The following is a 26,243-nucleotide window of genomic DNA, read 5'->3' as shown; positions in this document are numbered from 1 at the left end:
TTTGAAGGAATAAATACCTCTGTATAATATGCCGCATCAGGTTGCATTACTCTTCGATCTCTGTAGTCTCTCTGCCATACTCGAGCCTTAAAAAGATATACATAATAAAGTATTCATTTTAAAAAAAAATGGATGTAAACATTTTTTTTAAAAATTAAAGGTTCCCTTCTAATTTTTTGTTTTTTTTTAAATAACAATGTTATTTATTTTAATAAAGAAATTTTTCCTTTCCAAATATCTTTTAAAAGAAAAATTTATAAACATTGCAAAATGAGAATTTTATTCTATATCAACAGCTCTGTGTATACCTAAATCGCGTGTTTTATAAACATTATTTAGAAGGTCATCATGCTTGGAAGAAAAATTTCACACAAATTAAATAAAGATTTCAAGAGATTAAATTAGATAAATTTGAAAATTGAAGAGTCAATGCAAATTAAGTTTATTTTAAAATGAAATCTTTGACAGTAATCTATCAGAAATTAAGTAAATTTCCCTGAAATATTTAATAAAGATATAAGTTGTAAAAAAAGCTCAGTTACAGGGTTGTAATAAAAAAGAATTTTTTTAGAAACACAAAGTTAACAACTCTGGATAACTAACTAGCAGACAGACATATGTGTCTTTTTTAATTTTCAGGATCTAATTCAAGATTCTTTATATCTTTTCCTGATTTATTGCTCATGGCAAATCTTATGTGTGTGATCTGGTAATAATAAGTATTAAGAAAAAGAAAATCCTAGCAAATAAATTCTGCAAAATTTAGAAAATATTTTATCTAAAAAAAAGGAAAAGAAAACTGTAGGTCAGATTGTGCAAAACCAACAACCATCGGAATATGGAAGTAACAAGAAAATGTAACAGAACTCTAATAATCTATAAATTAGGCAATATTAAATTATAACAAACTTCTAATTTAATACAACTTATACTGACATAAATTTGAGATTAAATGTCTTAAAAATTACAAATTTTCTTCAAAAAATATTTTTACTTTAAGAACCAGTGCATATATGCCAGTAAATATAAGTCATCATTATCTTATTCCAATTTTAAGGTTATATATATACTATATAAATATTGGATCACCGAGTCACATAATTAGGTACCTGTCTATATTTCCCATCAATTAGTTCATAATAACTTTCATCAAAAATATTTTTATCTCATCCATAACTTTAAATATTTCATTCTGAGTTTTTGTTCTTTCTGGCATATAAACAAATTTAATGTTTCTACCAGCAACCCTTGACATTCATCCCCCCCCCAAAAAAAAAACAAGTTTCCCTTTTGTTTTAACAGAGCCTTGCAAGTCAAGGACACAAATTGTCAAGAAGGCACTCTTAATGGTGGCTCCATGATGATGTGGACTGCTTTTTCATGTCATGAACTGGGTCCTGTAATTCGATTGCACCACCCATAAATGACTAGAAAAGGTAATCAATTGCAGCCATTCGTGGACATCATGTACCTAAGCAACAATGAAGAAAAAAATAACATTAGTTTAAAAAATCCTTAATTGAATATTAAAAGATTTATAGCAACAGATTTGCAAATGGTAAAAATGTAAATTTTAAATAACAAAAAAAAAAAAAATTGTGTAAATAAACTTATTAATAATTATAACACACAATTACTCAATGATTTTTTATCGAACTTAATTTCATTATTAGAATATCAATTGTTTTTAATCAAATTTTTGAAGGAGTTCGTCCATTTATTTTTTGGATAAATAAACAATGCTAAAAATCCCTTTAATTCCATCTATTTGATTGAAAATGATATTTAAATAAAATTTTTTAGACACATTAGAATTCCATGTAATTAGTTTATTTATATTAAATTTAAAATCATTCCTTTTATCATAGAAGTCAACAGGGGTTATGTAGGGTTATGAAAATAATTTTCAAAGACTTTACATGATCGTGATAAAATTACAGATATTCTTCTTTTTTAATACTTTATCTAAAAAACTAAAATTAATACAGGGTTCCCACTCTTCTTTAAGCAAAGCAAAATTTAAGCACTTTTGAGGACTTTCTCTTTGAAAAAATTAAGGACTTAAAAAATAGTATGATTGTTTATCATCGAATATACCTTCCCAAAAAAAATCAAAAAATATTAAAAAACAATTTTATGTCAAAAACATTATTATGTATAATGTAAGCATTGATATAATTGTTATAATTAACAGGGCTTGCCAAAGAATTACCGGGAAATTTTTGCAAAACCGGGTGGTTTTTTTTTGTTTTTTTTTTAAATTTCTAGATTGTTAAAAAATGTCATTCAGATTGTAAAAGTTAACATATGAAACTAATCTGCATTCCATTTTTAATGATTTCATTGAAATTGAATTGTAAAATTAAGTGCAGAAATTAAGATTTGCAATTTTTCTTATGTATATCAAAAGAAAAAAAAAGAGTAAATAAAGAAATTTGTCTAAAACATTGAAAAAATTAATTCAACAAGTTTTTATCATTCAACAAGTTTCAATTTAAGTACAAGTATCACTACTACAAGGCGCATAGCCAAATTTTTCAACAAAAAAATTTCACCTTTTAAGTACTTTTAAAGCACTCAAAAAATATTTTTAAGCATGATATACATTGACAAAATGTAAAATAATTTTCAAAGACTTTACATGATCGTGATAAAATAACTAGTTTCTGACAAAGAACTCTTTTTTTGATTATATTAGTCATTATAAAATGATCAAGAGATTTATTGGTTCTATAACAGAGGGTGGAAAATGAAGCCTTGTAATATATCATAAAGAAAGATTAATTCCTCAGAGTAAATATTCCTTAACGGAATTGTATAATTTCGAAAATTAAATGTATTAAATCAAAAATAATACTAAAAACATATTTAATATTAAAAGTGCAAAAATAAGTTAGCTAGAAGTGACAAAAAAATTCGATGTATTCTATCAATTCGAACAAACTAAATGTTTTACATTGTCAAGATAATTATTAATTAGAATTTCCTAAAATTCAAAATTGCAATTATGTATATTTTTATAATTATAATAAGAATTTAAAAGAACATCTTTCAGTTTAGAAAGAGGAATGCTATAATAACAACATTATATACTAAATAAAAACTATATTTTTATACATTAAATAGAGTTACTACTGTAACTGCCAATACAATTTCTTACAGTTCAACTCGAATGTATTATATTATTAAAAAAAAATTTGCACTTGCATATTAGAAATCTTTTCAAATCAAGCGTGAGCTCATAACGATAGGAGCAATTTTTCTGCGGAATCTGTCCCGAGAAGCTGGTCTAAATACTACTTTCTAGGGGACTAAAGCCATTAAAAAAACTTCGTAGTAGCTTATAAAAAAGAAGGAACTGTAAAATTAGCTTTTCGTACACAAGTATTTGTTTACTCCCATACAAAGCACTTTTTCTCGTGTTTTTATCTGACTCTCTATAATATTTGAATTTCAAAAGAATAAAACAGCCTTCGCATATAAGTAAGCTACAAGCTGAAAATATTTCTTCCCCACAAGTGTTCTAAATAAAACCGAACTTCAGCTCAATGTAAGGGAGCTTAATTATATATATATGTATTTATATACAGGTGATTATCAAAATAATGGAAACACTTGTGAATAAAAGGGTCATTTAAGAATTCGCTTCAAAAGCATTAAAATATAATCTTAGCTTTCAGTTTATTTTAAATATAAAATGTACATATATTAGGTGGTATAAGAGTGCTTTAGCAGAGTTGTCTACGTTTTGATTTTTTGTCAGAAGCGTAAAATGTCAGACCTCACAGATTTTCAGGGAGGCCAAACTGTAGGAGCCCGACTAGTTGGAGCAACAGTGACCGAAACATCCCAGCTTTTAGGCCTTTCTAGAGGTACGGTGTCTAAAGTCCTGACAGCATACACATAGCGTGGAAAAACAAGCTCAGCACAGCAAAATAGTGGACGGAAAGAGAAACTGAGTGAAAGAGACCGACGGGTATTGAAGCGGATCGTAATGTCTAAAAAGAAAACAATTGCAGCCAAAGTGACCGCAGAGATCAATCAGCATCTGGATTTTCCAGTGTCAACAATTACAGTTAGGAGATACCTTCATAAAGAGAACATTTACGGCAGAACAGAATTCTCAAGCCTTCAAAACCTAGGGTGTTTCCATTATTTTGATAACCACCTGTATATATATATATGCTTATTGGTATATTTTATTATAAATGACGTAGTGACGGGGCCATTTCCAAAGGCCCTGCATGCATGTCTTACTACTATTTATGAAAATAAAATTGAAATATTACATGGATTTACGTTACAATTGTCGTAAAGTGATTTGAAATGATTCAAAATTTTAAGTATAAATGCTTGTAGAAAAGGAAACTTTTTACTTTTCAAAAGGAAGGTTCTGTAACATTCTGCTACCAGTTCGACACGTCGCTGCAATTTTGCCACTGGGAAAATGTTTATTGGTCGTTTTTAGGGGTTACCTCTATTGACTTCAAAATGTTAAAATATACATGATTTTTGCCCAGCGTTTTTAATTTTAGCTATTTTCATTTTCTTGGTGCGGAAAAGCCACTGGTTTTGGTATCGTGAAATCAGAATCAATGAATAACATTTAGTGTTTATAAGAATAATCCCTACTGATATAATTATGAGTAAAAATAAATTTACCAATTATGATGATGGAACTATTTAAATGAAAGAAAAATTATGATATTGTTTAAGTTTGGCTTTATTTTTATCAGATACAAATTAGTTAGCTTTAAAAGATGGGAAAAGGTTTGTTTGTTTGAGGTGCTTAGTTTTTTCTAAAAAGACATAACTATGTAATATCTTTAAAGTTTCATAATTTGTTATAAAATTATTTTAAGTGTCAAGCATTACTTTACTGTAAGTTTGAGTAATATTTGACACTTTTAGTCAATAAATACTAATACAAATACTCCACTTTACTATTAGAGTTAATTTTAACAGTCGCAAATATAAAGTGTGGAACCTATGCCAATATCTTCAATAAGTTGAAAAAGTTTTTTATTATGTTCTTTAGAAAATCAGTTATGTTACTTTTCTAGTTGTAACTTTTATATTCAATTTAAGTATAGGAGAAATACAAAATAATCTCAATCTGAACTGTAACTTAAAAAGAAAATTGTAAGACTCTTTCTGTTTTTTTTTTATAACACTTTATGTAATTTATGAATGAAATACCAAGAAAAAAGTTCACCTAATTTCATCATATGTTTTTTTTTTTTTTTTTTTAATATTTTAGTAACAATGAATTATCTTTATTGAAAAGTATATTTTTTCTTAATTATTCACATCATTCATTACCAAGAGTGATATCTTCATAATGATAAAATTTTTGTCTCATGGTTTTAAATTTTTGAGATTAACTAAAAAGAAATAAATTACTATTATATTTTTACTGTTCATTGGATTTATCCCTTTGTTGCTTGGTGAAATTTTTTTGTTTCAAGGGCATCACCAAGGATCTTTTCAAGTAAATGCTTCTATGGTTTTACATATATTAGTGCCAAAAACATTTCTTTAGATATATTTATTTTTTTTTTAAAACTTTTTTCTATATTTAAGAAAATACCAAACTATCTTCTAGGAAAAAATAGTTTAGTTTATGATAGTATTAAATATTTTTATGATTTGATTTTTTATAAATATTGATATATTTATCTTATTATCAAAAGATTTTGCAAAGCTTGTATTTAATTTTATTTTAAATTATTTGGTGATTCATATTGTAAATTTTTTCTAGTACATTAATGGTGGAAGCTTGGAACAGCTTTTTCAGAACAAGCATATTCAATTGTCATGGGAGACAAGAATTAAACTGCCATTAGATATAGCTTACTTGCATTCATGTGGTGTTTTTCGCAGAGATCTTACTTCAAAGGTATGAAACATCTGTTATGATTTGACCTCATCTTTCTTTTCATTCTGTGTTTATTGTTGTGTTGCTGGCATCAGATTTGTTTGATTAGTATTTTATTTTATTTACTTGTATTTTAGTGTGTGCACTGGTAAGAAATTACCAGCTATTAAAACTATTTTTACATCTCATAATTATGGAGAACTGTATGTGTATTGTAAGGATAATAACTGAAATTTTTTTTTTAGAGTTTATCTTTTTTTCTATAATTTTACCTACTGGTTATGAGAACATGTTGGCTGTAAAATTATTAAATTATAATCAGTTATTTTTTAAGTGTTATAAATTAAACAAAATAAAAATTTTAAATTTACCTAAAATAGTTTTTTAGTTTAACTTTGAACCATGCTTAACATCGTGCCCCAGCACGATGTTTTCTTCCCCCCCCCCTTTTTTTCCCCCTTAAAGTTTTTTTAAAAAATTAATTAGACCTAAAATGCTTAAACAATATTTTTTTAGTAGATTTGAATTTTTAATACTTGTAAATCTTAATTGAACTACTATGACATTTAACTCTTTGACACACAATTTTTATTAAACATATTTTTTATTATTTAATATTAATTTAGGTCAAAATGAGTGAAAAATATTATATTTTGCACTTTAATAATTTATGGTTATGATATACAGCTATGTCTTTTCATGTGTTAAAGATTAAATCTTCCAATTACTGCTCACTTCCAAACAATAATTTTTCAAATTTGCACTTAATTGCAGTTATTTATATTTAAAAGGAAGTTATTTATCATTGAAATTTCTTTAATTTACAAAATCAATAATTGATCAATTTTAATATGATTAAAAAGAAATTCAAACTACTTTCTTTGGATTTTATATTTTAGTGTAAATATAATTGTGATAATCTTCTAACAATTTGTTTTCGTAACTATTACTGATTTTTATAATTGAAAAATACCAAAATATATGTGTTTGTAATTAGAATATATATATGAAAGGGACACTGGTGTCCCACTTGCATTGAAGTGTCTAAGATGAATTGAGCTTAAACTGTTCCTGGCGCAAAGGTTTTAGGCTAAGGCAGAATTTTTCTTTCACTAAAGTTCTCTTTTTCTGAAAGTTAAAGAATTATACCGAATTATACATACATTATAAAGAATTATACATTATATATATATATATTATAAAGAATTATACATTATTTCTTTCATTGCAAATTATGGCTTTAATTTGACATATCGTTATGAATGCAACTTTAACTCAAATTTTTTTACTTTAAACATTTGAAATCTCTTATCTTCATAAGTTACTATAATGTTCTAATTTGCTGTGCATTTGCAATATATGAGATATAAAAATGTGTTATTATTTTTATTTTAATATACATTTCATTTATAAAGAAAATTTGAAAGTTTTAACTTTTATTATTATTGTATATGATTTGTAAGTAGTGATACTTTGTTCTACAGAATGTCCTCATCAAAATGAATGAAGATGAGATGACTGTAGTTGTTGGGGATTTTGGCTTAGCAGAGAAAATACCAGATTCAAGTTAAACAGTAACTGCCCACGAAGCTGTATATATTTGAATGTTTATAGAACATTATTTTAATATATTTTCTGTATTAATTTGTTAACTGGATGAGAAACAAAATAGCCAAACTTCATTAAGACTTCAGCAATAGATTATTCTTTTGAAAAAATTGAATTCTTGTGTCCACCTTTTATTTGGTTAGTCCATCTTAATTTAAACAGCTTCCTTAAACTTTCAAAAGACTTAACTGTTTAAAGTTTATTTTTAATTAGTTTAAGATAAATCAGATTAGTTGTAACTGTCCTTCTTAATGCTGAAAAACTTGTAACCATTTTGATGAAGGTACCCAGCTAATGGATAAATATCTCAATCAATCAATCAATTCAAAACTCCCGTTTGAATTTCTGGTTTCTTATATATGATGTTAGCACTTTTTAATTGGTAGATAACACTGATGAAAGTATCAACAGATGGCGATAATTTTTTTTTTATTTTTATTAAAGCATATTTTATCTGTATCACATTTATCCGTAATTTAATTACAGTACCAGTTTATTCTTAATATATGCTATGTTAAAATAATTTGTTTATATGACTGAAAAACATAAAATATTGGTTATATGTTGTTGTTTTTTTCTGTACTTTGACTTTTTCTTCTTTTTTTTCATGTAATCTCTAAATATTTGCCTTGGATTTCAGAAACTCTTCTTCTTCAGAGATCTTCAGAAAAAAGGCTTCCTAAACTCTAAAATACAATTTTTCCCCCTTCAATTTTTTTTCTTCTTAATTGTCTATGTGTGTGGAAAAAATTGTATATATTTGTGTACTCAAATTATTAAGTAATGGTATGATTATTTTAAACTTATTTCTATATTTTTTCTACATCGATAACATTAAATGTCAACTTAACAATGGCTATTGCATTGTCAAAATTAGTGTTCTGATGAAATATTAAATTTAAGTTATTTGATTTTCCGAAGTAAATATATCAATTTGCTTTGGAAATTGATATATTACAATTATCAATTGACCGAAGTAAATATATCAATTTACTTCGGTACCTTAAAAAAAAATGCTTTATTGTAATATTAAAATTTAAAAATATGAATGAAGGATGGTCATTTTAGTAGGCCTCTTTTATCCTGTAGTGTGCTTGGCAATCATGAATGCTATATTTATCCTAGTGGTAGTAAACTAAAGCAGAAATTTTAAAACAAATAGAATTTTTGTTAAATGTTAATCCAAACTTATGAGCTTTTGTGTATCAGACTTTTCATACATTAATTTAAATCATTTGCATGTAGTGGTGAACAATTTTATTTTAAATTTAGTTAATTAAAATATTAATACTTTACATTTGCTACCATTAAAAATATTTTCTGTAACTATGAAAATTCTGTAGTTGTGAAAGGATTTGTGACACAAACTTCTATGTTGTGCAATAACTGTTGCAGCATAACCGTAAAGTGTCTATAAAGGAAAAAAGATCTGATTTTTCTCTTTTTTTAAAATTTGGAATTGTCTCAAAAATATATAGCAGTTTTAAAAGCACTTGAATAATTCAATGTAAGCTTAATATGTATATATTTTTTTAATGAAAGTGTAAATATCTTTTTAACAAAGTCTAAATTATTTAAGTATTTAAACTTCTTTTGTCCTTATTTTGAGACTTTTTCTGTTGAATTATAAATTTAAATGCTTTTTATAACTGAGTAAGCTTAATTGTTTTTTCTAAAATATTATGATGTTATTTGTTCATTTAGATATTAAGAGGTTATTAAGGTATTAAGACATTATTTGTTTATTTTAGGGATCGTAGTCAACTTTTACTAATTGTTGGTTCACCTTATAGTGCATTTTTTCTTGAGCTATGATTAATTATAAATTTTTATGATGCTTAGTTTTTATGTTGTTGTAATCCTTTCTCAGTTACTGAATCATATATTCAAGTCTCAAAGAAAAGTTGAAATATTCAAATGGAGAGCTAAAAATGTGTAATTTTATACAGTTCTTTTTTTATTTTTTTTATTTCAAAAACTATGGCATGAGCATAAACAATTAAATGATTTCAGACAGTATAGTGAAAAGCCCCACTTTTTCTGAAGATATTTTTCTATGTAACTGTTCTTTAGTATTATTTCCAGAATTTCTGATATTTCTTTTAAATAAGAGCACAATTCATATAAATATCTTGTTGTCTATTCAGAAATCACTCTTGTTGCATTCTTCCAAAAACTCTAATTTGGCTTACTATATTCTCCCAAGCTCTTCAACTGTACAACGTGAAAAAATAAAATTTATAGATGAGCCTGTTTCCAAAGTTCTATTTTAAGTGCTTCTCTGTGCCTTCACTTGCCTATTTAGAAAAAAAAAAGGTTAAGACAGGGAAGTGTTTTGTTGGCACAGGTTCGAGTTCTGCTGGGAGTTTGACGAATTGAACAACTTGGTGACAAATTGAGCAACTTGATTGTTTTTGGAGCAAGGTGCATGTTAAACCTGTCATGAATAAAAAGTAATTATGTGGTATGGTAGTTAAGAAAGAAGAGTATCAGATATTTAGGGTTCACACCAGCAATGAAAGTTTAATGGCCCAATAGGATCACCTAGGTATTCATTAAGTTTTTTTAAAAAAATTTAATGATGGAAAATAGAGAAAGTAAGACCTAACAGAATACTAGATTAAAAATTGTAAAGTTTTAAATAACTAAATTATGGGATTTTAAAGTCAATTCTGAAGGAACAAAAAATATTATTTTATTTATTAATAATTCATGAATAAAAAGGTCTAAGTTTGTACATGGTAAAGGTTCAAGGTCAGTACATGAATGCAAAGCACAGCACAACATGTAAAATAACATGTTTTCATCATTTAATTGTAAAATTTTTTGTACCAGACACGTTCTCTTATTCCATTTGAATACCACACATTTTAAATTCCGTATTACACATTGAACAATAAAATTTGTGCTGCAAAGTTTTTTTTAAATGCATGGAATTGAATGCAAAAAATTTTTTTTCATTACTATTCTGCAATTTCCGAGCATATTTCTAGGTGACAAATGTGTCGTCAATGCATGTGATTTTTAGCAACATTTATATCCTTTGAAAGATAAATTTCCTGTTGGTTTGCCTGTGAATAGCAATAAAGTTTAGTGTGTAAATAAATAAAGTGTAGTCTATTTTATTATTATTATTATGACAATAAACTGACATTACTGTTTTGCTTTTAAATAAAAATTAAACTTCTTTTGAAAAATGGTAACAAAATTTTCTAATAACATAATTTCCTTAAATATTCTAAGAAAATTTTGTTTCATTAGTAGTTGTTAAAAATAGGATGTAATTTTATTTTTAAATTTTCGATTTCAAATTTGTCTCTTACATAAAAGATAACAGTGTACCATCTTTTTTGTTTAATAAATGAAAGTATAAATTAGATTTTAAAAGACATTTTATTTTAGGCTGATGTATTTTCCTTTGGTATTATCATGTGTGAAATTATTGCAAGAATCGAAGCTGATCCTGATATTTTGCCTAGAACAGAGGTATTTTTTACCTTCTTAAATAGTCTACTTTTATGATATAAATTTACTATTTTTCATGCTTGCACATAAAGCAAAAGAAATTACAAGCAAGAATCAAAAGCTTTAATTGTATTTAATTTTCGGCCTAATGTTTAAAATAGCCAATCATGTTATTCAGATATGAGACTGGATATTCTGTTCTTTTTTAATTTTATCTAATATTCTATTTTTAATTTATATATTTCTGAGTATGTTGAAAAAATAACCCTATTGTTGAAATTTTTCAGTCATTCAACTTTCAAAATGTGTCAAAACTATTCAAATAAAATTTTAATTTCATAGATCGATAAAGATTAAAGTCAGGTGCAAGCAATTTAGATTTTAAAAAGTTTGCTTATTCAGTGTTTTCACTACAGCGCGAGAACGCGAGAATCTCACATATTTTTTTTCTTTTCTCGCATTAAAAAATGATTACCGCGAGAAATACGCGCATTCTATAAAGCAATTTCAAAATTCGCGAATTTCTTGCATTTTGAAAAAAATTTCTCATTGCGCCATTTAGAATGAAATCTGTTTCACTTTTCTTCCTGGATCTTTCATTATTTTCAACATCTGCCCCATTATCTAGCTTCCCTATTTACCAGTATTGTTCAGAACCTTTAAGAACAACAGAACACCATCCCTATGAACCACGGAACCTCCTTCAGAACGCATTTCTCTGCAACCATGTGTTTACCGTAGGTAAGGTTTCTCCATGTAAGAAGTTCAAATTTTTTGCTCATTATTGTAAGATGGACAAATACCTTGTAAAGGCAATATCTTCTACTCCGAAACGGATAAATGAAAATGAAACAAATGTGGGTAGAAACGATCAAAATGAAACAAACACGCCTTTGAGCAACCTAATGAGAATAGCTGATATAAAAGCAGATGTAGAACATTTTCCATATGATGATGCAAAAAAAATATTCAATGCTTTAAAAATTAGAAGATGTTAAAAATGTATTATAATTAAAGAAATTATTTTTTTTCCAAGTCTCTTAGTGTTTTTTTTTTTTTTTTTAGTTTTTAGATATCTCACTTAACTTTTTGAAATCTCACCCTGTTTTTGAGAAAGGGTGAGAAATTCTCACCCATTTTTTTTCTGCGATGAAAACACTGGCTTATTAGTAAATTAATTCCTTTATTAGTTTTTTGTAAGTTGTAAGTGTTTGTCAATTTAGTTTCAGTTTCTATGCTCAGCTTTGTTTTTTTATTTATATTCATTGTGACTGTATGCAATACTGAAATGTTATTCAATTTAAACTTGTAAGATTCCAAAGATAATTCAGTTTTTCCAAGATAATTTAAACATTTTACTGATGATACACTTTCTGAAGATCTATTAATGATATGATGTATAAATTATGTTTTAAAAATTGCTCTAAATTATTATGTAGCCTTATATTTGATGCTTTTTTCACCCATAAAGCAGTATTTACGAAATATTTTAATTTGTTATCGATTGTATCTTGTGTCTTGAATTTACTGGTGAAAAGTATTTGTGTAAAAGTACTTTTTTCTTTGTTTACATTTGTCATTCATGAAATAGTCATGTTTTAAAGCTGAAAAATTACTTATGAGATAATATTTGTTATATAATCCTATTACTTATTACCACAATTCTTGTGACAATTTATATAATATTTAATAGGATTAATGCAAAACGGGCATGAAAATAGGAATAACTTTTCTTCTCCTTTTGCTATGAGTTAATAGGCAAAGCGAGAAGAGGGGAACCTCTTTAATTTTTTTTCAATTATATACCTATAAGCCAGTAATCAGATGTAGCATGCTATAAGTAGCAGTGCAAAACTAAAGTTAGTCACTACTTTTTCTTTCTGCTGTTTTTTGAATGAAGCAGTGTAGTGAGCCAGAATTGTGGCGACATTGTTGCAGAGCATTACTGAGTTCTTGCAGAAGTATTTTTCCTTTCGAAAATAAAAAGTTTTGCTTTTCTGCCGAAATTTTCGAAAGATTTTATCATTTCTTTAGAATTATATTCAGAAAATTATTTTATCTTACAGAATATAAAGATATGTGTCATTTACAAATCTGATAATACTTCATATTCACCATGTAAACTTAACTGAACCAGCTGTTGTTATAAATCTTAAAAGAAAATAAAAATTATTATAGTTGTTTTCAAATAAATATTGTTCATTTTTGCAATGTGTAATATCAACACAATAGCAGTTTTTACTTAAATGAACTTTTTTTAAAGACAATAATGAGAGGTTTTTAAATTGTAAAAATCTGCAATTGTTTAACTATGTAACATTTAAAATTTTTGTCAATCCACTAACTACTTTCTGTTGAGTTTTTTTTTTATACATATATTTTTTAATCTTTTAATGAAATACTCTCAGCTAAATTACCTTTCTTTAAATGATATTATTATTTGTCATAACCAATAAATAGTTGCTTACTTTTTACTGATGTTTAAATATAAGAGTATCGCCTATAAACTTGTACAAATCATGTCATAATTAAAACACTACAGTGCGTCTAATATTTGATCTAATTATTATAACATACTAATATAATGCTTGATGTAATAAATATTCCCTATATTTATATAATATATCGTTTCTTTTATCCCATCGTCAAATTTATAGTACATACCGTCTAATTTAAGCAATTGATAGACTAACGTAAACAAGTGCAAACCGGTTTCAGGCGCGTAAAAACAATGGAACTGTCTAGTTTCACCTGATAATTAAGATTTAACATAGAATCTTTTAGTTCATCTAATAATTTGGGCAGGGACTGTATGTTGTTCATTTAAATAAAAATACCTATAATATATATGTTACCGTGAATTATTGAAATCAAGAGAATGTCAACTTTCACTGGTGAATGTCAACAATCACATAGTCACTTTGGTGAATGTCCGAAACATTTGTTATATCCGATTTGATAAAAATTTATTTGTTGATATTATTATATTTATTCGATATTTTAATATCTTCTAAGAATGTATTAGGAGAAACATCAGTGTTCGGATTACCGGTTCAATGCATCATGGGCACTTGACCTTAAAAAAATATTGATGTAGGACATACTGGGCAGTGGTACTCAACTTGACCAAGTATATATTTTGGCCGTTTATTGCAACAAGATTAAACTGCAATTATAAAGTTAAAAAAAGTATTTATTTTAAAATCTTGAAGCAATCAGAAAAGAAGTACTTAACAAATTACCTGATATTATAAATTGAACATTGCCCACTGGTAATTTGACTGAAGGAACAAAATAATGTATTAAAAGTATTAATTCTGTAATGAATTACATTTGTTGTATCTTCTAACAGCCAATTGACAAGCAATTCAATTAAACAAGGAGCTTCATGAAAAAATCCCTATTAAAATAGCATTTTTACACAGATATTTAATTTGAACAGATATTGAATAGACACATAATAAAGCGAGTCTCATTTATAGAAATCAGTTTAAGACTTTTTTTTTTGCTCTAAAATGTTCAGTTTTTTTTATTTATGCTGAAATCCCTTTTTTAAATTAATTAAAAAGTCTTTTAACTATCTTTGATGCCTGTCACTATTAAAAATTATGAGTAAACAGAATAAATATTCATTTAATATAAAATCATAACTGTAAAGTATTACAGTTTTTTTCTATTTTGATGACCATAAAAATTCCTAAAATTAACTATGTGTATAGTTCATTATGCAACAATTATCATGAAATTTGTATTATTTTGTAAAATCTACTGGATTTTTTTCTATCCATGTTGGGAGCTATGTTTTTATGTTGACTTTTAAATTTGTGTCCCATTCATTTTGTCCAGAAACAGCCTTTCACTGAAAGAAAGTGGGAAAAACTTTTATGAAACGAAAAAAACTGAGAAACTGGAGGAAATAAATAAATAAAATAACTATTTTCAATTTATTTATTTTAGTTTTGTACAGAATTTTAAAATACATGAATCATTTAGATTTAGTCACATACTAAACAACTTTCAATGAACAAAAATAAGTATGTTATTTGTAATTGTGAATAAATTTTGTTATTTGCAGTAGTACACAATCTTTAGTATGTGATTTGTTAATTGAAAAGCATTAAAAAACTGATTATGATATTTTAACAGTTTATGGCATAAACTGTTTAAATATAATAATAACTGCCTTTTTAAAAAATAGAAAAATTTATATTTCATTTCTAACATGTAAGTAAAATATTAAAGCTCTACAATAATTATATTTTCTTTAGAAAGGCATTAAATTTATTTTTATTCCTAAGTGTTGCTTTTTTATTATAATGATGTATTAAACAGCTTGGAAATTAATACTATTATTTGAACTTCATTGCAATTAAAAACTGTTTTTTCCACTTAGGTTGAAAGAAGCATAATTTATTTCTTACTGAATCTAGAAACTTGAAACAACAATATTTCTTCTATATATATGTATGTTAATTTTAAATTATTTTAAGCTCTATTAAGTTATACTTATTTAAAACTAGTATAAAATTTAAATTAATTTATGATTCATTAAATTTTTTTTTAAAATTACATTAAAAAAATAAATGTTTAAATTTTATTTTTCTTTTAGGTTTGGTAAAATTCCAAACTAAATTTTTGAAACAATACAAGATGTCTTGCCATGAAGAACAACAAAATCTTATTGCAGGTAACATTTAAATTGTTTTCTAATTGCACATTTTATGTGTATATGTTTTTATTTCTTGGTTGTTTTATCATAGTAGTTGTTTATGAATGTATTTATTTCTTAATGCCTCATACTATAAACATGTGAAAGTTATATTAAAAATTTATGGAGCAGCTAACTTTTGATTTTGCAATGAGTGATAACAAAACTCAATCTCAGAAGCAAACTTTTCAAATTAAGTTTTATGTTAGAATTAAATCTCTAATGATTTTTTTTATTGAGGCTATTCAATTATTGTGCTATGAGAGTTGAATTATAGTCTATCATAAACAAATGCTTCATAGTGGCTATATTCTGTTTTGTAACATTTTTGTCTAAAGCACTAATACCACAAAACATAATTGTTTAGATTTAATTTCATAATAATGCTTGAGTGCAATTTTCTAATTTTCCATTGCATGAAATTTTTTAATGATTCTTCGATACTTTTGTTTTGCTGTATTTCAAGCAATGCGAATACTCTTCATCTTTTTATGTGGTTTATATAATCAAGAAAGAAAAAGAGTTTTTTTTAAAATCAGAAACTTAGTTATTTTATAATGATCATGTAAAGTCTCTGAAAGCTATTTTGCATTTTATTAATGTATATAGTGCTTAAAAATATTCTTTTAGTGCTTAAAAAGTACTTAAAAGGTGCTTATTTTTTATTGAAAGATTTGACTATGCACCCTGTTATATATTTCATGCAACGAAAAAAAAATTTCTTATTTTATGTTGCATAAAATATTTGAACAATTCTTTCATACTTTTATATTGCTATATCAGGGTGGCTACCCTCCTGGAAAACCTGGAATTATCAGGGATTTTTTTTGTACTAGAGAAAATCAGGGAAATTTGGATAAAAGCCTAGAAAGATCAGGGGATTTTGAAGAAAAGCAGGAATTTTTTTTCTTAATTCAAATTATTTTACCATCCGTTTAACCCCCCTTTTTTTTAGATGGACACTTATTGCCAAACAGTTGAAATATCATCAACTTAGCAATACCTTACTTGCATCAAAATTTGCTTCATTATAACCCTGTTAAACTACAGTACCACATTAAACTCCCATGGTAGCTAAATGAGTGAATAAACCTTTGACCTCTTTGGAGAAGATGGGACTGTATAGTTCAGAATGGACAAAGATGTGGGGGAAGAGGTTAGGATATTTGCTTCTGATAATAAAAGTGGATTTTTTCCCCTTTTAGTCTGTGGGCTGAATCCATTTATTGTTCTAGTTTGTTTCAATGCTATTGGGATAGTTTTTTTTTCTTTATTTTTTTTTTTTTTTTGACAAAATTTTTTACTTTTAGCGTAATAAAATTCTCCAAAAATTACTTGGTTATACAACAAAGGTTGGTTATAATAACAAAAGATTTTATATAGCACTAGCTTTTGTGCACTCAGCCAATGAAATCAGTGGATTATTTCTCGGCAAAGCCGATCAATCACACATTTTCTTGCAATCACTAACAGCAATGTTTGACAATGAATCGTTTCAATTGTTGCATTTCTTCTAATTTTCTCAATTTCATTTTAGCCTCCTATTTCATATTTTAATTATAGAAAGGTTCTTTTAAGTACCAACTACAGTAGATAACCATTTATCCGGTATCCAGAAAACCTAGGAAATGAGAAAATTGGGAAGAATTTTGCTTAGTTTTCGCGCTATTTTGAAGTAATATGGTAAATATTCTATTTTTGCTTCAAAATACGAAATGTGTAGTAATTAAAATGTTAAACGTTTGTAAGTGTTGTTTGCAATCTAGAGATATTTTTGAAACTGTTTCTCCTTTTACCTTAAAAAGCTGGCAAAGACTGAAAAATGTATAAGAAATATGTTAAATGATGTATTAAAGTAAAATCTCAAAAGTTTTTATTCATGTGCAGGCCCCACACTAAACACTCCAAATTACTAGCCAATAAATTATCCAAACATTTATTAAAGGTTCAAATATAAAAAGTGTTAATCAAAGGAAAGAGTTCTGTTGCATGATATCGCGTAATGCAGCAACAGACACGTGATCTGAATTTTTTTTCCTTTGCTTTTTTGTTGCTTAAATTATCTGGACTTAATATAATTCTAATTGTTATATGACATATCCATAAAAAATTACTGTAATCGAATAAAATAAACAAGATTTATTAAAAAAAAATCATATTGATGTAATTTTCATGATCAATGGGAATATATATTTTTCTTAACTATGGAAAAATTGTTCGCGAAAACTCTATTTCTTTCGCTGAATTTACAATTTTATCGCATTCGGCGAATATTCTGCATGGGCTCTATGTGTGTCTTTCTTGGAAAGAAGGAAAACAAAACTTTGTTTTTTTTTCTGTACTGTACAAGGACAGGTTTCTAGTTGTAAAAACAATTGACTAATTTAAACTAAAAAACTATGTGGTTAGATTGGAATTCTTTAAATATTTTTATTTCAACTAAGAAAGCAAAATGAATAAGATTTAAAGAATTTTATCGAGTTTTCTTATAGAGTGCGCAAGAAGAAATTTGACAATTCTGCATTTACTACATTCATTTTTGTATTCTGACTATCTCATAGAATAATGCTAATTCCTAACAAACTACATTATTTATTCATTGGTACTTTAGGTATTGGTTTACTTTACTTTAGGTATACTTTAGATATTGGTTTAAATAAAATAGGATCAATGAATTTTATAAAGAGCTCTGTTTAAATAATATAAAGTACAAAATAGCTTTATATTGAAATATAAATATAGTGTCTCTTAAAAAAGTTCATACACTAATGACTTTCAATGAAATAGGACTTTGTATATTAATTAAAATGAATATTTCAGAATGGATATATCAATAAAAAATATACTCTATTCTTGGCAAAACTGCATAGAATATTTTAAAAACAAAGCAAAAGTTTATTTTTAAGAAAGTCGTCGTACACTTTAAAAAAAACTCTGCTTATTGGTAAATATTCTAATTTTTAGTATAATTAGAATATTTACCAATTAAATTTACCAGTAGCAATTTTAATATAAAGCAAAGTTTCCAACAACCAAATTTTTGGCTGATAATTGTAAATTGTATCTTAAAATATTTAAATAAACAGGTTAATTCATTATGCCATCAATTAATGACTAATTACCTTATCCCTGTGATATGCACCAACATACAAAGACACCACCATGCTTAACTGTTCCAACTATTTTGGATAAAGTTCCTAATTTTTCTGCTTCATAATGCACATCAAAACCCAATGTATTAAGTTTGTTTCCATTAACCGATTAAACATTATTACTACATTAGGGATCTATTTATCATTGATTTTGCAAAGTAAAGCCTCATCGAAAATGAAATTTAAGCAGAATATTTTTATTAAATTTTGCAGAAATTTTTACAACTTTCAAATTGGAAATTATGAATTTATTCGCAAATTTTATAATTTTAATCTCAGATCACGCTGATATGAAGCATTTTACCTCATGTTGCATAATGGAATGGGACAAAATAGACAAATTTAGCAATATTCATTACTGAATTACCCCTTATGATGACAAATAATCATCTTTCAAATGTTGTCTGTTGTATAATTATGACTACGAGCCACTTATAAATGATAGAAGATAATATTATGGAGTTAGCCAGCAAAAATCTATATATATATTTCTCTTACACGGCACCAAAAAAAAGTCTCATTACAACTCCACGAATGGCAACGTTAGAAAATCGACTAATGATTGCTGCTAAAAATGTCACATGGCAACTGTCACATGAGGTGGCTCAACATATAACGCTTTTAAAAACGGATATTTCTCTTACACAGCACCAAAAAAAGCCTCATTACAACTCCTCGAATGGCAACGTTAGAAAATCGACCAATGATTGCTGCTAAAAATGTCACATGGCAACTGTCACATGAGGTGGCTCAACATATAGCGCTTTTAAAAACGGAAGCAATAACCAGAGTGAGCATTATCAGGTTGTTCAATTCAGATTCATGCCCTAAAAACATAATAATATTTAATTTAAACTCAATTAGGAATTAATTAGGCTGGCCTTCTCCATGACTATAAATAAGTCACAAGGTCAGAGTTTTGATAAAATCAGTATAGTATTGACTGAACAAGTTTTTAGTCATGGACAACTTTATGTTGGCCTGTCAAGAGTTAAGTCATTTGACAGCCTTTCAGTAATTGTTCCAAGATGCCAAATCTATAATTGTGTTTTCAAAGAAATTCTAAATGCTTAGTGTTAATTTCTTAGAGCTTTGCAGAAAAAAATGTTTTTTGGAAAAAATTTAATTGAAACTTCTATTGGCAGTAGGCAAGGGGAACTGCCAAAATCAAAACTCCCCGATTAGAAATGCAGCATGGCGACCTCCACGTGGTACTTCTCGGGTAATGCTAACAGCTATGCATTTTAATTTATTGTATGTAATACATCCTTATTTTGTTCTAAAATGTTATGTACTTTATCACAAATGTTAATTAATATAGAAATTGATTTCAATAATGCTGATCACCAAAAAATATTTCATTTGGCAATAAAACAAATTTTTGTGTTCTTGAAAATGAAAGACTTTTTGAGGGTTATTATCTCACAAGGAAAAGTTAGGGTTTAAAGTTTATATTTTTAAATAATAAATTTTTTTCTAAAACTTTCAGAATTTCTAGCATTAACTAATATATTATACACATTTAGTTGAATTTAGGTGAGTAACTGCAATATTTGATAATTTATTTTGCTAATATGTTTCTCATTTAGCTAATATTTTGATTTTATCACCATGTACAATCTAAATAGCTAATATACTTTTTTAAAAGCCAATAAGAACATTGATAGAATTCTTCTACATAAGTACAATACTATGTCTTTGGTGATAAAATACTATGTCTTTGATGATAATATAATATGTCTTTGTGCTAGAACATTGTGTTCATTGGTGAGCGAGTTCAGCGAGCCATGGTTCACGGCGTGAACCACGTAGGATTGCTTAACAATTCTCGGGGGTTAGCGAGCAGAAGGCAGAGCCTCCTAGTTAAAATATAATTTTGCTAACAAAAGTTTGATACTAAATTGCAAATAAATAAATAAATAAAAATTAAGTGAAAATAATTAAATAAAAAAAATTAAAGTAATAGACACTAATTTTAATTCTGAAATCCGAAAGCATTTAAGTGTACAATGATTGTAAAGTAAAATTTTTGTTATTTTTTTATTGATTTCTTAAAAATAAACTTTTGCTTTGTTTTTAAAATATTCTATGAAGTTTTGCCAAGAATAGATTATACATCTTATTATTAAATACCCATTCTGAAATATTCATTTTAATTAATGAAAAGAGCCCTATTTCAATAAAAGTCATAAGTGTGCAAACACTTTTGGAAGCCACTGTAAAAATAAAAAATTTTGGGATATAATTGCTTAGAATCCTTTTCTTTTGCTTAATGAAAATATATGAAACAATACTTATTCAAGGTTTTTTTTTTTTTTTTTGGTCACTCTTTATTTCACATTTGGTACACTTTGTGAAAAAACTACTTAATGTATCATATTAAAACATTTTTTTATTCTCTAAAAACAATGTATTCTACTAGTTAAAGATATTTCCTCCACATCTGTCTTAATTTTTTAAAAATTTATCCAAACATTAAAAATAAAAGAACAATATCTTACTAAGTTACAAATTATAAGAAACAATATCTTACTTAAATAAAATAGTAACCGGACATGATTGTCTTGCAGATCACCTTCACCGTATTCGGATCTTCTCAAGCCCTTACTGCCCCCTCTGTAACTCTAATATCCCTATCCACACCACATCCGCCACTGTGCAGTCGTTAGGGGCGACTCCGAGACTGGACTTTATTGGAAGGCCAGAGAACTTATGAGGCATTAACTTCGGTCAATTTATTGTTGTGTCATCTTTACTTTTGTTCCTGTTCATTTATTTTTATTTTTGTCTTGCCATTGGAAATATTAAAAAAAAATGAATAAAAAGAAAAATATTTCATAATATGGAGACTTTTCTTGTACCTATCCTACACTTTATGAGAAAAAAACTTGACGACCTGGAAATTTTAATATGTTTACATGGAAAAACCTGAAAAAAATTAGGGAAATTTGAAACTGGATTTAAGTGACCACCCTGCTCAGTGTTGGTTGATGTAAATATAATTGTATTTAATGTAAATTTTTGTCATGTAGAGGTTTGTTTGATTTTAATTTAATCCATTTTATGGTATTTTCCTGATTTTAAACTGGGTCTTATTGTTATTATTATTGTTTATTTAACCTTATTTTTCATCCTCTCTAATTACAATTTTCTATTTACAATTCCAGTTTGCTTTTTACATTTATATAACTATTCTGCTTCAGATATTTTAATAATATTTGTGTCATTTCCCTGAAAATGCTCATACGTCATGAACTTTGCAGAAAATTTCCTAAATTGTAAAGGCATTTTTTTACAAAAAAAAATTTTTGAATGATAATAATATTTTATTTAAGATTTATTGCAGTTTTATATTATTATTAGTTATATTATTATTAAATCTAAAAGATTTTAATAAAATTTACTGGGGTTTATTAGTTTTTTATTTACTTTTTCAAGTATTTTTCTGAAAAATCTACTCTGAGCTCTTAAGCTTTTCAACTTATTGTAAAACTTTTGGGAATGTATTATTTAATATTTGGCCTTGGTTTTACAGACTACTGTAGTGTTGCTACAGCTTACTTGTTATGCAACCTGTTCTCTCTTTTTTATAATATCTGATTTCTTCTTTTTATAGTCTCTAATTTTAGATTGATTTTTTTTCTATTTTTCTATTTCATGTGTTTCAATGTTTGCATTTTTTTAAGTCCAGGGGGGAATTTATAATTTTAAGTGAAAAAATTGAAAGTTGTATAGATTGAAAATGGTATTCATTGGTAAAAGACTATTATCAAGAAAAATAAACAAATGACTTTGACCTGACAGAGAGTAAATATAAACTATTAAAATATTTTTTTTAAAAAATTCATTTAATTGAAAAGTAGGCTTACAAAGATTTATCTGCAGCTAATTGTGTATTAATTTTTTGTCATTTTTTACAAAAGCGTGTTTTTTATAAATCTTATTTTTATATACTGATTGTATATTAAGATTATAAACTGTATTCATTTCATGTTAATTGTGCTTCTAGCATAGGGAACGTATTGTAAATAGAGAATAATTTTTTATAAATTCTTAGATGGTAATACAAATTTTTCGGGAAAAATGAAAAAAAAATTATAAAAAGCTTTAATCTTTTTATGTTATTTTATTATCTAAATCTTCATAATTTATTATTCAAAACTAAACGTTTTCTCACACTTATTTATTCACTCATAATTTTATTCACACATATAAATTTTATTCTTTTCATGTTCATTGTGCTTCTAACATAGGGAAAATATTGTAAATATAGAATAAATTTTTATAAATTTGCCTGGAACTTTAATACATTTATATATATATATATATATATATATTATTGCCATTCATAAATTTCATGTTTGAAATACTTATTGATTTTAATTTTATAGCTTGTGGTCTTTGAAGGTGAAAAATAAATTTCTATGTGGTTCTTTGATTATTTTTCTGGCATTTGCCCGGAATTTTTATGTTTAATATTTTTGCTTTTCTTAAATTTTTGCTTCAATTATTTATTGATTTTAATTTACAGCTGGTATTATCTACAGATGAAGAAATTGTAGTATGATCTATTGACCGGAAGTTCTCTTTGCCTTTATGATTTCTTTCTAGCCTTTGCCTGGAACTTTTATATTTCATATTTTTCTACCTTTTATAAATTCAATGGTTACGGTATTAGTTGATTGCAATTTGTAGCTTGTGGTCTTGAGATAAAGATGAAATTGCAATATAGTCTTTGGATCTACAGTTTTCCTAGTTTCTTGTATAAAAAAATTCTGGCACCTGCCTGAATTTATAACTTTTTTTTTCCTTCCTTAAATTATATTTCCTTGTGCTAGAATTTGCAAATTGTACTTGTATTTTTCTGACTTTCATTAATGGTGACATTTCCATAATTCAGTTATTCCTTAATCTTAATTTAATTAAAATGATCTTAAAAATTTAAAGAATCAGAATATGATTAACCTGCTGTTTTCCTTGCTGCTGAAAGTTTTCTTTTGAACCTGTAGTTGTTGAGTTGCTATTTTGAAACTAATGTATTTCTGTTTGTAATACAGGATTGTCATAATGCATTTGGATTTACAGCTATCTTAATTTACTCGTACATGTGTGGTTCACTCTAAGTTTCTATTCTTTGTTTTTATTTGTGCTATAATCCATGAGATATTTTACTAAGAACTTAATCTAGCATTCTTGATCTCTTCTTTCAAATTTAGTCTACAGACTTGGTTTTAATATTTTCTTGGTTTTATTCTTAGTTTTCTTTTCCTTCAATATTTTCTCCAATTTTTGCGTAGAAACATTTCTTCACTTAGTACTTTTACTATACTATACCTAAAAGTACTGAGTAGTGCTTTTTTTTGTTATTTCATTTTATTTATTATTGGTTGCTCACACAGCTATTACCTTTTAAGTTTATAAAAATATATACCTTTTAAGCTCATAAATATATATATACTAATATGTATGTATATATTTTTCCATCTTTCAGCTTTCTCTTGGGTTTAGTTAATGCGCATAATCACATTTTTATTTCAGATTAGTTTAAATGTTTCATGTGGTATCATTCCTTGGGATAAGTGTATGAAGTATCATTTAGCCATATATGTATATGGCTAAATAACTGACTCCGTTGAAGTTGATATTAATAAACTGAGCAACTTAGTCCTTAGTTAATGAAAAGGAAGCCAGAATATTCTGATATTGCAAACTTTGAAGGGTATACTTTTTTTTTCTGTTGATTTGAAGAAGAAAAACAACATTGTGAAAACTTACAAATATTAGATTTCTGACTATAATGTTTTCTTGCTGTAGGATTATTATCATGAATTATTTTCTTTTGGATAAGTTATAATTTTACAGCTTTGCTTTTCTTATTAATCGTTCATTTAAGTAACTATATTTGAATTTCCCTTCACAAATTTTTTTTATAATACAGTTTATCTTGAAATTCATTTTCATAATATATGAGTTGTTAAACATGAAGTTTTTTTCCAGATTATTTTTAATGTTATAAGCATGAAGGTAGTACTCTTTTCCATCCCTACGTTGGATCGAATAATCATTCCTAAATGATTTATTATATGCTAAGTATTCGTTTCCATTAGAAAAGGTAACACCAAAAACTTTACATAAACCAATTTAGTGCTTAGAAATAAAGTTTCTTATAATATAAGGTTTCTTTATAATATGAATCCAATTATTAAATTATTCTCTCCTTGCAAACTTTCAGTTTTGCAACTGGCCTTGCACCTTTTTTCCTGCTCTTTTAATATTTCTTCTTGCAATTGTATTTCTACATATTTTTTTGGCAAAGATTTTTATTATTAGTTAGTTCTGATGGTTATTTATTTTAAGTTCTAAAATATATCTCACAGTTTGCTCTTTGACTTAGTTAAAACACATAATTATGCTTATTTCAAATTACTTTAAATGTTTGGCTCCTAGAGCGTGTTTTCCTTATGATTAGTGTGTGAAGTTTCATCCTTTGAGTCATCAGAAAAGCTAAATAATTGACTCCATTGAAGCTGATGTTAGCAAAACTATGCAGCTCTTTGGAGTCAGTGATATTTGGCAAAGGGGTAAATGAAGCAGAAGCAAGAGAGTTCTTATGATGAAAATTGCTTGGGTATGACTTTTTTTCCCCTGTTAATACGAAATAATAGCAAAAAGTGAAAGTTAAATAAAATTAAAGCAATCTTAAGTGAAATGTGTTCTTGTTCCGATTTAATTCTTCTGGTTTTAAATCGACACTGCCGTGTTTAAAATGGAAAATAAAGTTATTTAATTGATAAACAGAAATGTCCACATTTTGAAGAAATTTTAAATTGAAATTCTGATGGTCAGATAAATTCTTTTCCTCCCTCAGCAGTAATCAAAGTTTCAGAAATGCATACCTTAAACAAAAATTCTAACTTTAAACTTTTTTAAAAATAATACATAAAAAAATTTTCAAAAAGATAATTAGCACAAATACTTTGATTATACTATATGATTTTGATTTAAAAAAACTAGATAAATTTTGCTCAACGCTATTCCCTTCTCCAAATGTTGCGGAAACAAACTGTCCCAATCTTAAAAGTATGTTGTTGTTTTTTTTCTATTTAAAATAATTTTTTATTACTGTTAATAAAAACATTTTATACAATTTTTTAATGATACTTTAGTATTAAAAATATTTTTTCGTTATTTTAATTGTTTAAAGTATAAGTTGAGGTTAATGAGGAATATCTTGCACAATGCAGCTGAGTTGCACATGAGAATGCAAGAATCTATCCAAACCCATCCAGCTCAGCATATGCTCGCATCAGAACCCCCCAAGTATTTCATCAAACATTTAAAATTATTAGCGCTGTCATATGCTATGGGCCGACGGTAAGTCGAAATGTATTATGTTCGAATGAACAATGAATAGAACATAATGAAATCCACG

At 26.5% G+C, this 26,243-nt stretch overlaps 1 protein-coding gene and 1 long non-coding RNA gene across 9 annotated transcripts in view; one reads left to right on the top strand and one right to left on the bottom strand.

Annotated features, from left to right (window-relative positions):
• The window catches only part of LOC147812596 (pre-mRNA 3' end processing protein WDR33-like), a 612,260-nt gene that overhangs the window by 13,549 nt on the left and 572,468 nt on the right, over window positions 1-26,243 (bottom strand). For 4 of the 8 annotated variants that reach the window (XR_015433457.1, XM_087162460.1, XM_087162462.1 and 1 more), the window contains exons 1-3: window positions 3,208-3,390; window positions 1,110-1,471; window positions 18-86 (exon numbers count right to left, since the gene is read on the bottom strand). Coding sequence is in view for 7 of the 8 variants with exons in the window: in XM_087162460.1 (XP_087018586.1) it covers window positions 18-47 (30 nt within the window). In the remaining variant the exon portion in view is untranslated. Of the gene's footprint in view, window positions 1-17; window positions 87-1,109; window positions 1,631-3,117; window positions 3,474-26,243 lie in introns of those variants that run through there. The other 4 variants (XM_087162465.1, XM_087162464.1, XM_087162463.1 and 1 more) reach the window with 4 other exon arrangements.
• LOC147812609 (uncharacterized) lies at window positions 8,131-21,973 on the top strand. Its single transcript, XR_015433460.1, has 3 exons — window positions 8,131-10,972; window positions 15,561-15,638; window positions 21,382-21,973. It is a non-coding gene; the product is annotated as an uncharacterized LOC147812609 (long non-coding RNA).

Source organism: Parasteatoda tepidariorum, chromosome 4 (assembly GCF_982258835.1).
Source record: "Parasteatoda tepidariorum strain Cologne lab strain chromosome 4, Ptep-v5.0, whole genome shotgun sequence".
NCBI lineage: Eukaryota > Metazoa > Arthropoda > Arachnida > Araneae > Theridiidae > Parasteatoda > Parasteatoda tepidariorum.
Note: the sequence above shows the minus strand (reverse complement) of the source record. Positions and strands in the feature narration are given on the sequence as shown.